This window comes from Melospiza melodia, chromosome 5 (genome assembly GCF_035770615.1).
Source record: "Melospiza melodia melodia isolate bMelMel2 chromosome 5, bMelMel2.pri, whole genome shotgun sequence".
Lineage (NCBI taxonomy): Eukaryota > Metazoa > Chordata > Aves > Passeriformes > Passerellidae > Melospiza > Melospiza melodia.
The window spans coordinates 31,654,968-31,668,344 of record NC_086198.1 but is presented as its reverse complement, the minus strand read 5'-3'; the positions used below and the strand labels follow the sequence as shown (position 1 = coordinate 31,668,344).

The window sequence follows — 13,377 nt, the reverse complement described above, 5'->3', positions numbered from 1 at the left end:
CTTAGGAACCAGCATGTTTATAAACTGTGACACTGCACTGAGGCTCCTCTTCCACCTCCCGTGTGTTCCCTGCCCGAGGTACAGATGAGGCACCCCTTTATTCCAAAGCAGATTTGGTAAGGCACAGCATCGTGTGTGCTGGGCTGTTGTGTGAGGCTGTGGCGCTGCCAAGGGCAAGTGAGACGTTTCTGTCCTCTGGTGCTGAAAGACAGCAAATGCGGGAGGCCCATGGGATTGTCTCAGCCGAGCAATGAACACCTTGCCGTGCCCTGCTGTAGTGAGGAATTTCTCTAGGTGCACGTCTGCTCCCACGGGCTCCAGGTGCTGAGGGCACCTCTGCCAGTCCCGGCCGGGCTGGGGAAGCCGAGGGTCACTGAGCGTGGCTGGTACTCAGGAGGGGCAGGCAGAAGCCCAGCACAACCCGGTGAGCATCGCTGCCACCTGCCCGAGGTGGAATGTGCTCCACTCCCAGCCAAGCCTTCAGACTTCCAGGGGAGAAGGGTGAGTGCGCTACTACTCCTGATTTTTCCCCCCTCTTTTTTTAATGCGATCACGTTATTGTACGGCCTTTGGGAGGGGCTGGGTGGAGGCGGGCAGGGAACCGTCCTCCGCCTGGATTGCCGTCCGCCCACGGGGATGGAGTTTCCAGAGCATCCCCTCCCTCCATCCGTCCGTCCCGTCCCGTGGCTGCGCTCCCCTGGGGTGGCGGCTCCCCGCACTTGGCCCCGCCGCAGCGAGGCCGGGCGGGGCGATCGCCGCGTTTCTCCCGCGGGGCTGCCCCGAGTGCCGGCCGTGCCGGGAGCAGCAGCACCGCCGCCTCTGCCCCGACAGCAACCTGCACGGCTGGGAATAAAGAATTAAACCCTCGCTCCCCGCCGCTAAGGGAGGGCGGTCCACACCGCGGAGCTTTCCTCCGCCCGGCTTTTTTGTCGGTTTTTTCCCGTTTTCCCCTTTTTTCCTTCTCCGGGAGGAGAACGCCCCGAGCGCGCTTTCCGCGCAGTCCCGGGCTCTCCCGGCCGCGCCGAGAGGCGGGATGGCGTGGTCGGCCCGCTGGGTGCTGTGCCTGTGCCTGGGATGGGGCTGCCTGTGCCTTGCTCTGGGCGACGCGCTGCGGCCGCGCCGGCTCGGGCTGCGGCGCCGCTCCGCTCCGGGAGCCGTGCGGGCCGGCCGCGCCCGGGCCGCCGCAGGTGAGGACGGCGCGGGGCAGCGGCGGCCCGGGCTGCCGGCGGCGGCCGACAGAGTGGCGGAGCACATGCTGCGGCTCTACGAGCAGTACCGTGACCCGCCGACACCGGCCGGGCCGTGGCTCCGCCGGGGAAACACGGTGCGCGGCTTCCGCCCGCTGCCCGCAGGTGAGTGCGCTCCGCGGCCGGGAAAAGAGGGCAGCACAGCGGGGTCAGAGCATCGCTGGGGTGGGGCCCGGAGAGCGCGGTGAATGGGAGAAATGAGAAAATTGGAGGAATATCCCTTCCGGCGGGGACTGTCGTGTATTACGTTATGTCCTGTACTTTATTGCCCTACTACTTCTGCTCTGCATCGAGCATCACTGTCATCAGGATAGATGAGTACAGTGCGAGGGAGGTGGAGTAATTAGCGGATCTTCTCCGGAGTCCCCCGTGTGTTAGTGGTGTTCTGCACCTGTAACTTCTGTTGGAGCCAAGGGCTGAGCTGTGCCTGACGGAGCCGTGTCATGGCTTGGGGTTTACTGACAATGAGATGCAGTGGCAGATGAGGTCAGTTGAAACATGACTTAGGTGTCATAAATACTTCATCTTGGTATCTTTGGAAGGGTCACTTACATCTCTCCATGATTACACAGTGGCATGCACAGGTAGATGGGTGAAAATGTAAAAACATTTTCTGTAAGGGAGGAGGATGTGTTTAACATGCCAGCATCTCAAAAGAACCATGTCCCAGCAGAAAGAGAAAAGTCACTGTTTTGGTGCTAACCCTAACTAACCCTTCCCTGTTGTGGTTTTTGTGCATGTGAGCTCCACAAGGGCTAAATGGAATGGCCAGAAGCTAAAGATGAGCATCACTGGGATGTCCTTCCCTTACCTGCTGCACCCCAAAACCTTGCTGCGTGTGGGACAGCTGTCAGAGCACACACACAGAAGCCCCATTTGCCAGTCTCTGGCTTTTCTTTACACCAGTGCACTGACCCAGTGGCTTTTTCTTAGAGAAGCATCAGTAAAAGCGAGAGCTGTCTGTGAGGTTCAGTGACTTGCTTCAGGTCATTCCTGTCCTAGGAAAGAGAGCTGTGGGTGGCAGGCTCCCTTGCTTCTTCAAAAGCAACACTGTCTTTTATAAGGCAGCTCTGAGCGGAGATCAAATACAATGAGGAATGAGTGGCTTTGGTGTCTTAGGTTTCAACCCTGCAAGTGTCTCTGTCCACAGGAGAGGCTTTAGAGGAGTACTTGCCCAGGGTTTGGAGCATTGAGAGCCAGGACTCTGCCCAGCTGCTGCTCTTACTGGAGAGCTCTCTTGCCTTTCTAACGTGGCTTGTTTGCTTCATGAAGTCTCATGTCCCTGGCTCTCACTGACTTAAGCCTACCAAGAGAGGGGAGGATGTAATATTCACTACAGCCCCCTCCTAAAAAAAGGAGAGGTTGTTAATGACCCTAGCAGAGCAATATTTGCTCTGTTACAGATATCTGATAAATGCCATTTATTGTTCTAAACCTAGAATGTTGTTGGTTGAAATCCCATCTCTGTGGTCTTTCTGATTATATTAGTACTCTCACTTGATGTTGAGTGGCAGCAGTCCTATAAACACACTGCTTGCTAATCCCTTTCCTCCTCTTCCAATACTTTCACAGATCAAGTGCCAAAGCAATAAATTGGTTTTAAACATTGTTGACACTTTATTAACTGTGCAAAATATTTAACCAGTTAGCTGTTGTCTTTCTCTTGCTGTTGGCAGCAGCTGCTTATTTTGTGTGGTTATTGATGGCAGAAAATCTGTTTCCAGAAAGCCCTTATATTTGATGTTCCTCAGGGTGGTGGGTGCAATGGAAAGACTTTTTCTGTCTTCTTCCTTGGGCCCAACTGCCTGACAAGGCTTGCCATGAACATGGCACATCCAGCAGTATTCCCCTTTACTTTGTCTCTAAATCCTCTGCTTTCACTGTTGCACTCCTTGGCTCCAAGTTTCAGTCTCCCACTTAATGGGATGCATCAGTTAATTTAATATGTGATGTTGCTATTGCACCTTCACATTTTACCAGTCCCTCTGCCAGCCCCTTCAGGACTCAACTTTTTGTCTGCTGGGAGCAGAAGTTCCCCCAGAATTGTCCCATGTCTCCTCCATCTACAGCAAAAGGTCTTGAAGCAAATTTTCAGTGGTTTCATTTGCAGTTTAGCCTTGCAATTTAGTCTGACATTTTCAGGAGAGAAACTCTTCCTTCTCTGAAGCACAAATTTTCTGAGCTCTCAAGTGTAGGTGTGGAATCTTTCTGTCCTTGCTTTTCCTCTGCAGGGGCTTCGGCTTCTTCTGCAGCACATGGGAAAGGCCCTTCCCCAGTCTCCCAGACAGATTTTGGAGGCTCTGGAGTGTTGTGTGGTGAGACCAAAATCTCATAGGATTTGTTGAAGCTCGTCCCTGTTTCTGGTCAGAGAACAGGGGTGTTGCAGGTGGCAGCTGTGGCCCTGTAACCAACAACCAGCAAAACGCAGCTAAGACTGATTGATCAAAACAAGCATCCTCATTCCTGATAAAAGCAAGTTTCCCTTTCTGTGGCTCAGTTCTCTGAGGGGATGGGACCAGAGCTTCAGCCCCGTGTGGCATCTCTTTGAAGCCTCCTGCCCTGAAATCTCTCATGCACCAGACTTTACGAGGCTGGACTGTTGCTTGTTTGGGCTGGGGCTTTTGGCCACTGATTTTGATGAACATTCATGTGATCATTCAGGCAAATTTGTTTCCTGTTAATCTTGCTAAATTACCTGGGTGCGTAACTGTATACTTTGAATAGCCCAGGAAAAGGAACCTGTGGCTGTGACAAAGATGAAAAGAAACCCCAGGCCTGAAATCCTTGAGGAGTGCAGTGAGGATGTACATATATCTTTCTCTGAGTATTTAGTTACACTTTAGCACTGTTCTCTTTTATGGACTTAACTGCTCTAATTTGTTTCTCTGTATGTGAGTGTGATTTCTGCAGCAGCTCTTCTCGCTGTTGCAGGACATTTCTGGGACAGCTCTCATAGTCCTTGTTTTGCTTTGGACAGGCCTTTTCCAGTTCTTTACCTGTGGGTGCCGCAGGAGTGAGTGGTTTTCCATGCGTTGTCACTCTAAAAGACATATAGGAAGAACATGAGCCACAGTGGAGCACTGGGGCAGTTCTGGCAAGTGAACTCTGGAGATGTGGTCCTGCAGGGGTGTCTGTACACGACTGGTCTCTCCTCCTGGAAGAGACCTGAGCAGAAGTGTGCTTACTCTCAGCACTGCCTCTGGAGGTGTGCTGGTGGCTGCCCAGGCTCAGGAGTTGGAGGTCACATACAGCATGAAGAAATAAAAGAGACCGGAAAGATAAAAGCCTCAAATGCAGATTGGATTTGCTTCTGAAAGCATTTTTAATCCTAGCATCACTTAAGGAACACAGCTTGCAAATGAGTCCTGACTTTGTTTGGAAGGTCCTCCTAATGGTGTTATAGTAAAGATATACAGTCAGAAATTACTTTAAACTCTTTTTTAATGACTGAAGTTCAAGTAATTTCAGGTATTACACCTTCCCCTAGGCCAGTTCTTGTGGTTTTAGAGATATGTTCTCCTCCCTTTCCAAAGGCTTTTCTTTCCTTTGTTGTGGTGCGAAGTGCCCACGCAAACGGGGAAACGGAGCTCACCGGCTGCCGTCAGCCTGCAGAAACCAGTCCAGGCCAAATGCTGGCCCCTCTGAGCACCAGAGTATCAGGGGCTCTTTGCAATAAGAGCTTTACAAATATCCAGTCAGAAGACTTGTGTTTTTTCCTTCTGTGTGTTTCTTCAGTTTTGGGGTTTGCTGGGTTTTTTTGCTGCACTCATATAAATACAATGCAAGCAGTAGCATCCTGGTATTTTTCAGGAACTTGACTAACATTAAGCTAAGATTTGGGCAGATGGGCCCAAATCTGCAAGCCTCTGAGGCAAATGGGCAGGATCTGTAGGTTGGGCCTCTCAGGACAGAATTTTCTGGCTTCTGTCACTGTGTCTCACAGCGGTGCCATGCGTGTGAGCGACCTGTGTTCACAGTTCCCTGCTGGTCCCTGTTTCTAGAACACATTGCTTCAGCCTGAGGAGCTGTGGCATCAGAGCACAGGCTGTGCACAAGTTGCTTTTCACCCCAGCAGCCCAAGTGCAATGAGTCATGGCTGTGAGGATTCTGCCCGTATTTGTGTCTGCTGTGGATGTACCCCCTTAGCCTGCTTGGCTTGTGCCAGCTTCGGGCTAGATGTTGTGTTTAGTCTTCATACCTGCTGTGGTCCTCCTGCTTAAAATATAGAGAGAAGAGATCAAGTGGCCACTGTGCAGCACACTTAGGCTGTGCAATGTGCAGATTTGTGGGTTTCGTACCATGAAACCTTTATGTAAGTTAGGTCCTGGGTATGCAGGTTTGCTGTTTCTGCACAAGTTGTTTATTTGAGCAGTTGATAGCTTTAGTCCGTGGTGAACTTGCTGCTGTTTTATATCAAGTTGCTAGCTGCTGTGATGTTACCTGTTTTGCTAAAAGAGTTAGTAAAACCAGTTTGGCACTCGGTCCTATGCTCTTTCAAAAGGGAGAACTGCATCCCATCTTTTTCTTTTGCACAGAACACAAATTGGTAACTAGGAAGCAGCAGCCAAGTAAGAGGAAGATGGGAGAAGAGAGAAAATCTGGTTTCCAAATCTGTTTTTCTTGAGGAACTTGTTCCTGTTTCCAGCTCCTAGTGAACTTTTGTATATGGGCTGTGAAGTGATGAGAACAGGATTTTGCACTGGAAACGCCAATCCATTCTTAACCAGGCCCTGGCACAAGGGCACCTCTGTAATACCTCCTTTAAATGATGGCTAATGGTGACTGTATAACTAAATAGTCCTCGTTATTGCATCCTTTTTCACCCGTGGGATAGATTTGGCAGTCCATAAAAATGTCAGGGCATCCTCTATAAAGGTAAACACACCACATGTTAGCAGATTCATTCCAGCTTATTGATGCCTGAAATCCCCCTTGTGACAGGAATCTGCCTGTGCCAGCGACCTCGGTCTTGACAGACCTACTGCACTTCCTTAAAAACACGTTTTTAATGCTGGTCACAGGCCTTCCTTGCAGCTGTGGGTTGATGTGGGGAGGTGAGGAAGTGTGAACCATGCCCCTAAGATCCAGCAGGTACAAGTACTTCAGCTGCTGTGCCAGGAGCTGGGTTCAAGTAAACAGTCTGGAATGGTTTCCAGCAGAGCAAAAACAGTGTCTCGTTTCAATGAAATGAAATTTTCCTGAGCAAAAGATGCTTTTGTAGTTATTTTAAAGCTTCCTTGACGTGCCTGTAATTTTTAAGGGTAATTTCTAGCCCAGGGAACACTTATTTCAGTCCAATGCTTACACCTGGGAGTCAGGTATTGGTGTCACACAAGTGGTATGCTGGACCCAGTGCTCCCAAATTTTGATAGAACCCCAAGTTATGCAGTTGGGTTTCTCGAGGCAGAATGTGGTGGATCCACAGATGTCTGTGCTGCCCACTAGTAACTGTTGTTGAGGTGATTTTGCAGATAAAAGATGGGAGAATTCAGAGCTGCTGAAGCTTGGAGGTGGTTGTGTAGGAAAATAGCACCATCTACTGCAAGTGCTTTGTCTTGGCATAGAGCTGCAGGCTGGAATTTAGCTTTTAACCAAAATTATAGACTCCATCTATGTGTGCCCCATGCTGTCCAGAATTTCTTGATGAACAATAGGAGCTTCCTTTGTCTTCCAATACAATATGCCAGTTTAGAAAAGGCAGGATTTTTTAAGTGGCATTGGTAATAAAAATTGAGATCAAAACTTGTCCTTCAGCATACAGCAGTGATGCAAATAATAACTTCTTAAACAGGTGCCCGTGAGACACCATGAATTCTGGCTCCTGAGACTGATCTACTCAGTGCCCTGCCAAAGTGTGTATTAACCTTATTACATCCCAAAAGTAATGTGTGTAATAACCTTATTACATCAGTGGTTACAAACCAAGCAGAGATCAGGTCCTCATGTATGCCTGGCGCAAGCATAATCAAGGGCTGGTTTTGGCTTGAGGAATAAAAAGTGGGATGGAATTGCAGGTAAATCTAGTTCCCTGGGCATCTGTTATAGTGGTATGTGAGTTTTCAGCACTTAGAAAGTTACCTATGTGCTCTGCTGCCAGATGAGGCTGAATGTGTAAACAAAGATGATTCCTTAGGTTATTTGGCCTTTTCACTCTTTTGGCCCTGTTCTACTGAAGAAAACATGGAGTTTTTTCCATAATTCCATGAAGCAGTGCATCTGCTAAGTTGGGGAGAAGGGTTCTCTCTTTCTTGCTGCTTTTTTTAATGTACTGATTGGAATACTATGACACAAAAGTGTTCAGAAGAGGAGGAAGCTGCTTGGATTGCTGGGGTAGGGATGGGGCTGCACAGGGAGAGTCCAGGCGTTTGCCACACTTACCTGAGTGGCACTGGCCATTGAGATACTGCAGGCTGGAGGCACAGGACATGAAATTGTTAATGTCTGTGAAAGATCAGTACTGGAAATGATGTTTTCACTTGCCTGGGCAGGGTCATCCCTAGTCCATGGCCATCTCTGTGCTTCTCATTGCTTGGACTGACCCTTTGAAGAGGCTTTTCACATGCCGTGGTGTCCTGTGGTGTCCAAAAAGCGCTTAATTCTGCATGCTCCCATTTCCCTCACGTGTCGGGATGTTTCCAGCCCCTTGGGTGGGGCTGCAGACCATACCTTAGCTACACTGTATTTGAGTTTTCCCTGCCAGCCTGGTTTTACAGCCTAACATTCTGATCTGTATTTCTCTTTTCTCTGAAGGACAGACATAACTGCAGCCCACAGGGATTTTTAGAAAAATTACACCTTCCTCTTGAGCCTTGCTGTTGCACTTTGTGGGTGTTAGAGTCCCCCATGTGTTCTACCCCATGACCCCTCAAATCTGGTTTTGGATTGGCTTTCTTTGCGCTATTGGGGTTGCTCTAGTACCATCTGCCTGCCTTCAGCTGTATAAGTAAATACCTTCTAACTCTGGCATGAAAACTGATGAAGTGTCCAGGATGGAATGACTAAATGTAGCCAGTGTAACTGACTGCTCTAGAGGGAAACTTCAGGTGTGATTACTATCTGACTTAGCCAAAAGGCTGTCAGAGCAGCCCTGTGTCCCCTCTGGATGACATTTTTAGATGCCTGTATTCTTATGTGATTACTTGTTTTTCTAGGGAGCCCCGAGGGCCAGGAGGTGTACGTTTTTAACCTGACATCACTCACAGAGTCTGAAAATGTCCTGTCAGCCTCAGTGTATTATTATATTGGTGATCTGCTACATGTGAAGTGGAACTGTTCTGAGCCCAGTGGCTGTTCCCATCACCAGCACAGGAAACCTGAAATTCAGATACACCTTTCAGTTTGGACCTTTCCTTCAGCTGGGAGCCCGGCTCGGAGCCTGGGACATTTCCTCATCAATGTCTCCTCTGCTTACCAGGATGTCCTCTCCTGGCAGTGGAAGGACATTACTCGGCTCCTGCACGAGGCAAAGCAAAACAACGAGCTGCTGATCAGCGTTAAAATGGATCTGCCCGGCCATCATCCCTGGGAAAGGGCCTCTTCCTCCCACGAGCCCTACATCCTGATATATGCCAACGATTCCGCCATCTCCGAGCCTGAGAGCGTCGTGTCCACTCTGCGAGGACACCGTCATCCTCTGGCCAGGGCCCTTCCCAAGCCACAAGGCCACAGGAGGAGGAGACGCTCTGCGAACGTCCTGTTGCCGCTGCAGAACAACGAGCTCCCAGGAGCCCAGTACCAGTACGGGGAGGAGCAGAGCTGGGAGGGCACGAGGCCCTACAAGACCTTCCAGCCACAGCTGGCAGACAGGGCCAGGAGCAAGAAGAAGCAGAGGAAGAGCCATCTGCAGAAGAGCCAGACTCTGCAGTTTGATGAGCAGACACTGAAGAAGGCGAGGAGGAAGCAGTGGAACGAGCCCAGGAGCTGCGCCCGGCGCTACCTCAAGGTGGATTTTGCAGACATCGGCTGGAGCGAGTGGATTATTTCCCCCAAGTCCTTCGATGCCTATTACTGCTCAGGAGAATGCCAATTCCCAATTCCAAAGGTATGATGCTTTTTCACTGTCTGTTACCATAACCTGGGCATTTTGTTTGCCATGTCCGAGGGAATCCAAAAGCAATGGATCCAGGCCCACTCACTGTCAAAATATCCCATGGTTTGTATGAGCTGATTGCATGAGAGTAGCAGGGGAGGCTGATGTGCTCCTAGCCCTGTGACCTGGATTGATGAACTCTGCTCCAAATGTCCAGTGTCATTCTTAGCAACATTCTTAGTAGGTCCTGGAGGCTGCTTAAACCTGGGATTTGAGGCTGGCCTAAAATGAGGGGCATCAGTAAAGGCAGAGCTCTTGGACTCACTGCAGCCTTTCATTCCAAAGTCTTTGGTCCTGCCACAGAGAAGCCAGAGCAGTTGGTTCCAAAATATATGTGGCATTCAGAGCAAAGGGAGCCTCCTTTTGAAAGTGGTGGGTGGAAGAATAGCACCCAAGGGGATGGAGCCCAGGCAAAGCAAGCTGCAGAAGATGAGATCTTCTCCTTGGACGAATAGAAGACTTGCCTAGCTCCAGCTGCAGGAGCAGGCTTCAAAGCTGGGCATCACAGGATCTACTGCTACTGAGAGTGTGTTTGCAGAGGGATACCCTGACCCTCAGGCAATAACAGACTACTCTGGGTACATCACGTGCCCTTGCTGAGGGTGAGCCTCTAGAGTTAGCAACCTGGTGGGTAATGGAGAACAGATGTACCCCCCCATGCCTCCAGATGTGCATGTTTTAGCCATGCCCTGGTTTTGCCAGCTGGTTTGACTGCTGTCCAACCCACCTGTGCTGGGAGCATGACCTGGCATAGAGCTTGTGGGCCACAGAGATGTTCTCCTGTCGGGAATGAGAGTTCACAGCTGCCTTTTGTGCCCTGCTTGTAACCCAGCTGCAAGGACACCCCGCAGGACAGTAGGTGTTCTGCCTTGTGGCACGTGATCAGCAGGCTCAGGACAGCTGTTGGCCTCCCAGTTATTCTGGGGAGAATCCTGCCCAGCAGCTGAGTAAGGGAACATGGCTGGGGGCTACCAGAGCTTTCACTTCCCTTTGAAGACAGAAATGATACAGAAATCTGAGTTGTGTGATAATCCAAAACTTGTTTATAAATCCCTGGTTGCTACTGCTGAGGGGTATAGGTACTCTTGGATTCAAAGAAACCCAACAGAAATGTCTTTGATCAGCTTAGATGGGGACTTAAAACGTCATGTACTAATGTGCTGAGCAAAAGAGATGACAAGCTGGAATTCACAGTTATTCCTGCTCTTTTTGCAGGTCCATATCTAACCCTTAAGACTGACTCTTTTTTCCCAGAACTGAATCATCTCTCATTCCAGCAAAACTGCAAGTTGAACATTTGGCCAAAATGACATGGTTCTGTGTATTTCTCAGGGACATGTGATGGGATACACACTAAGCTGTTTTGATTCCCAGATTGTGTGTGTAAGAACAACTCTAAAAGCCAAAGCAAAAGTCCCTGGCTAAAAGCTGCATCCTGTGCATTTTTTATGCTCACTTATCTCTTGTACAGATACTTGGATCAGGAAGCATTTCAGGGTTCAGAGAAAAACTTTTGTGCTTTTCATTTCTCTGCATTGTTTTTTTATTTTTGTGAACACCTTAATGGCTTCTGGTTTTGTGACCAAGCAGTCACCTTACCAGGCAGATTGGCTTTCTCTTCAGAGCAAACCCAAGCTCTGGTGTCCCTTTTTATGAATTTAGGGAGCTTTGCCCTTTGAAGTTTCACCTCTGAGGAAAAGATCACTTTAGTATGAGGCAGAGCTGGCTGGAGATGTTCCAGCTGAGGGGTCTCAACAGGGCCCTTCAAGAAAGCAATGTGATTGTAGAGTAGTGAATCCATGGCAGCGTGGGTGCAGTGACATGTTCTGCCGTGTCTTTCTCTTGCAGGCCATGAAGCCATCCAACCATGCCACCATCCAGAGCATTGTGAGAGCCGTCGGAGTCGTCCCCGGCATCCCCGAGCCTTGCTGTGTTCCTGACAAAATGTCTTCCCTCAGTATCTTATTCTTTGATGAGAACAAGAACGTGGTTCTGAAGGTGTACCCCAACATGACAGTGGAGTCCTGTGCGTGCAGATAACACCTTGGGAGGCTGTGGGCAATGCCAGGGTGAGGGCTTGCTGTCTGGGGAAGGGGTGGGCAGGAGTCTCATCATACCTGCTTCGTGTTTGCACTGCCATGCATCTCCTTTGGACAAGAAAATGTAAAGAAATCCAGTCAGTGAGAGTGGGAGCAGGATGGATTCCAAACAGTGGTTCCAAGGGAAGTGAAGACAAACTTCATTTGTCCGTGATTCTGACCAAGACACAAGGCTTGGAAATGGCACCTGACTGTACCTGTTGGAAGTGAGAGGGGAAGGAAGGATCTGCAGATTTTTGAGACTGCCCAAAGGACATAATGATCTATTTTTGTACAAGATTTTGGAAGCAGCACAGGCTGGTACTTCCTATCTCTGTTCTAATGGTGACTAATGGCGAGGGGAGGTTAGAAATGTAGTAGTCTTCATTTTAAAGCTAAGTTTCTTGCCATAGGTTTTAGAGTAGTACAAGGCAGCAAAACAAATCTGACATCCTGAAAGCCGTAGGTAAGCCCAGGGGATGTGCATCTCCTTGGTAGGAGGTTACCCACCTTGTGTGCGAGTTCCTTTCCCCTGACAGTGCTCTGTAATTGAGCCCTTGGGAGCTCAGCAGCCCCGGGCACAGGAGCTCCAAGCAGCCCTGCTGAGGGCATCCCTCTGAATTCTGCTATGGACACTCAGCAGGCCAGGGCTGTGGAAATGCCACCCTCAGTCAGGTGGCTGAATGACTTGTTCACCTCACCTCGAGTTCTAGAACAGTCTTCCAAATAATCTGTGGGCTGCCTGCCTGCAAGGGCGCTGTTGCCAGGCTGTGCAGTGGCCTCTACTCCCAGGTAACAAGTGACAGGACCAGGGATCACAGCCTCCAGCTGCACCAGGGAAGGGTCAGGCTGGACATAAGGAAGAATTTCTTCATGGACAGGATGGTCAGGCAGTGGAAGGGGCTGCCCCGTGAGGTGCTGGAGTCACCCTCCATGGAGCTGTTCAGGAAAGGGGCACTCGGTGCTCTGATTTAGCTGGCAAGGTGGTGATTCAGTTCTTCCATCCTCGGGGGGCCCTGAACTCATCAGCAGCAGGGTGTCACTCCTGGGGCAGGGCTGGTCCCAGAGATTGGCAGCCTCAGCTGAGGAGAGGCTTGTGAGTTTGCAGGATGGGTTTAGTGGCTCCTTTTTCCTTCTAAAACCAGCATTTTTAAATGTTTTCTGGGGAAAGGTTTATCTGTGTACAGACTGTCAATTTAAAAAAGTGAAAATCACCCCCAAGAAAGAAAAGTTATTTTGTATATGGAAAGAAACTTTTACAGATGCTTCTAATTTATTTTGTATCCATGGCCTTCCTAATGTATCCTCCTTTATCTCAGCACTCTTCAAGCCATGCAGTTTTCTCTGTCAGTGCAAAGATGAGCTGCCAGGACTGTAGGGGAGCTCCAAAGGACAGGAGCCACCTGCAGGGTGAAGGGCATGTTTCACTGCTGATGGATAAGCTTGTCTGCTCTGTATTGTTTTCCTCCAGTCATGTGGACGTTGTGCTTGGAATTCCGGAGAAGCGGAAAATAAAACGGCTTTAAAGTGAAAATCCATGTTTTCCTGTGTGGCACTCAAATGTTTCCAAGAACATTCAGGGCCGCCTGGGAGAGCCTTTCCTGAACCTCTTCAGGCTTCTGGTGCTCGGGGCTGTGGGGTTTGTTGTGCAGAAAACATCCCAGGCTGTCTGCCCCGGGTCTGGATGTGCATTTCCACAGTTCCTCAGAGTGGGGAAAAGCCAAGAGGCTGGCAGGAAGGGCTTCCTCCCAGGCCTGAGCAGCCTCAGGAGACCTCAAGTTTTGTTTTTAAATGTTTGTTCTCTTTTGTTTCCAAGCCCAGGGCTAAGCTGGAGAAAAGGTGGAGAGAGTAGCAAGTGCGACTCCCATGTTTAGATCCATCCTTGGATTCCAGGCTCTCCTGGTGGGTCTGTGCTGCCTGAGGGAAGGAAACGTTGGCAGTACCTGTTTGTTCACCTGTGCAG

The 13,377-nt window shown here is 49.7% G+C and overlaps 1 protein-coding gene across 2 annotated transcripts; it reads left to right on the top strand.

Annotated features, from left to right (window-relative positions):
• Positions 1-372: 372 nt before the first annotated feature.
• On the top strand, positions 373-12,948 carry BMP3 (bone morphogenetic protein 3). 2 transcript variants are annotated; one of them, XM_063156819.1, is made up of 3 exons: positions 373-501; positions 8,399-9,288; positions 11,185-12,948. In XM_063156819.1, the coding sequence occupies exons 1-3, from the start codon at positions 456-458 to the stop codon at positions 11,374-11,376; spliced, it is 1,128 nt and encodes a 375-aa protein (XP_063012889.1). In that variant the 5' UTR covers positions 373-455; the 3' UTR covers positions 11,377-12,948. The 2 variants fall into 2 exon arrangements, with proteins under 2 accessions (XP_063012889.1, XP_063012888.1); XM_063156818.1 differs by lacking the exon at positions 373-501 and adding an exon at positions 782-1,352.
• The last annotated feature ends 429 nt before the right edge of the window (positions 12,949-13,377 follow it).

What these genes read in the sequence shown, in the direction of transcription:
- BMP3 (XM_063156818.1), top strand. Translation starts at nt 1,034, where the DNA reads ATGGCGTGGTCGGCCCGCTGGGTGCTGTGCCTGTGCCTGGGATGGGGC. An exon ending in CTTCCGCCCGCTGCCCGCAG is followed by an intron (nt 1,353 to 8,398) that starts GTGAGTGCGCTC and finishes TTGTTTTTCTAG; the next exon opens with GGAGCCCCGAGGGCCAGGAG. An exon ending in GCCAATTCCCAATTCCAAAG is followed by an intron (nt 9,289 to 11,184) that starts GTATGATGCTTT and finishes TTTCTCTTGCAG; the next exon opens with GCCATGAAGCCATCCAACCA.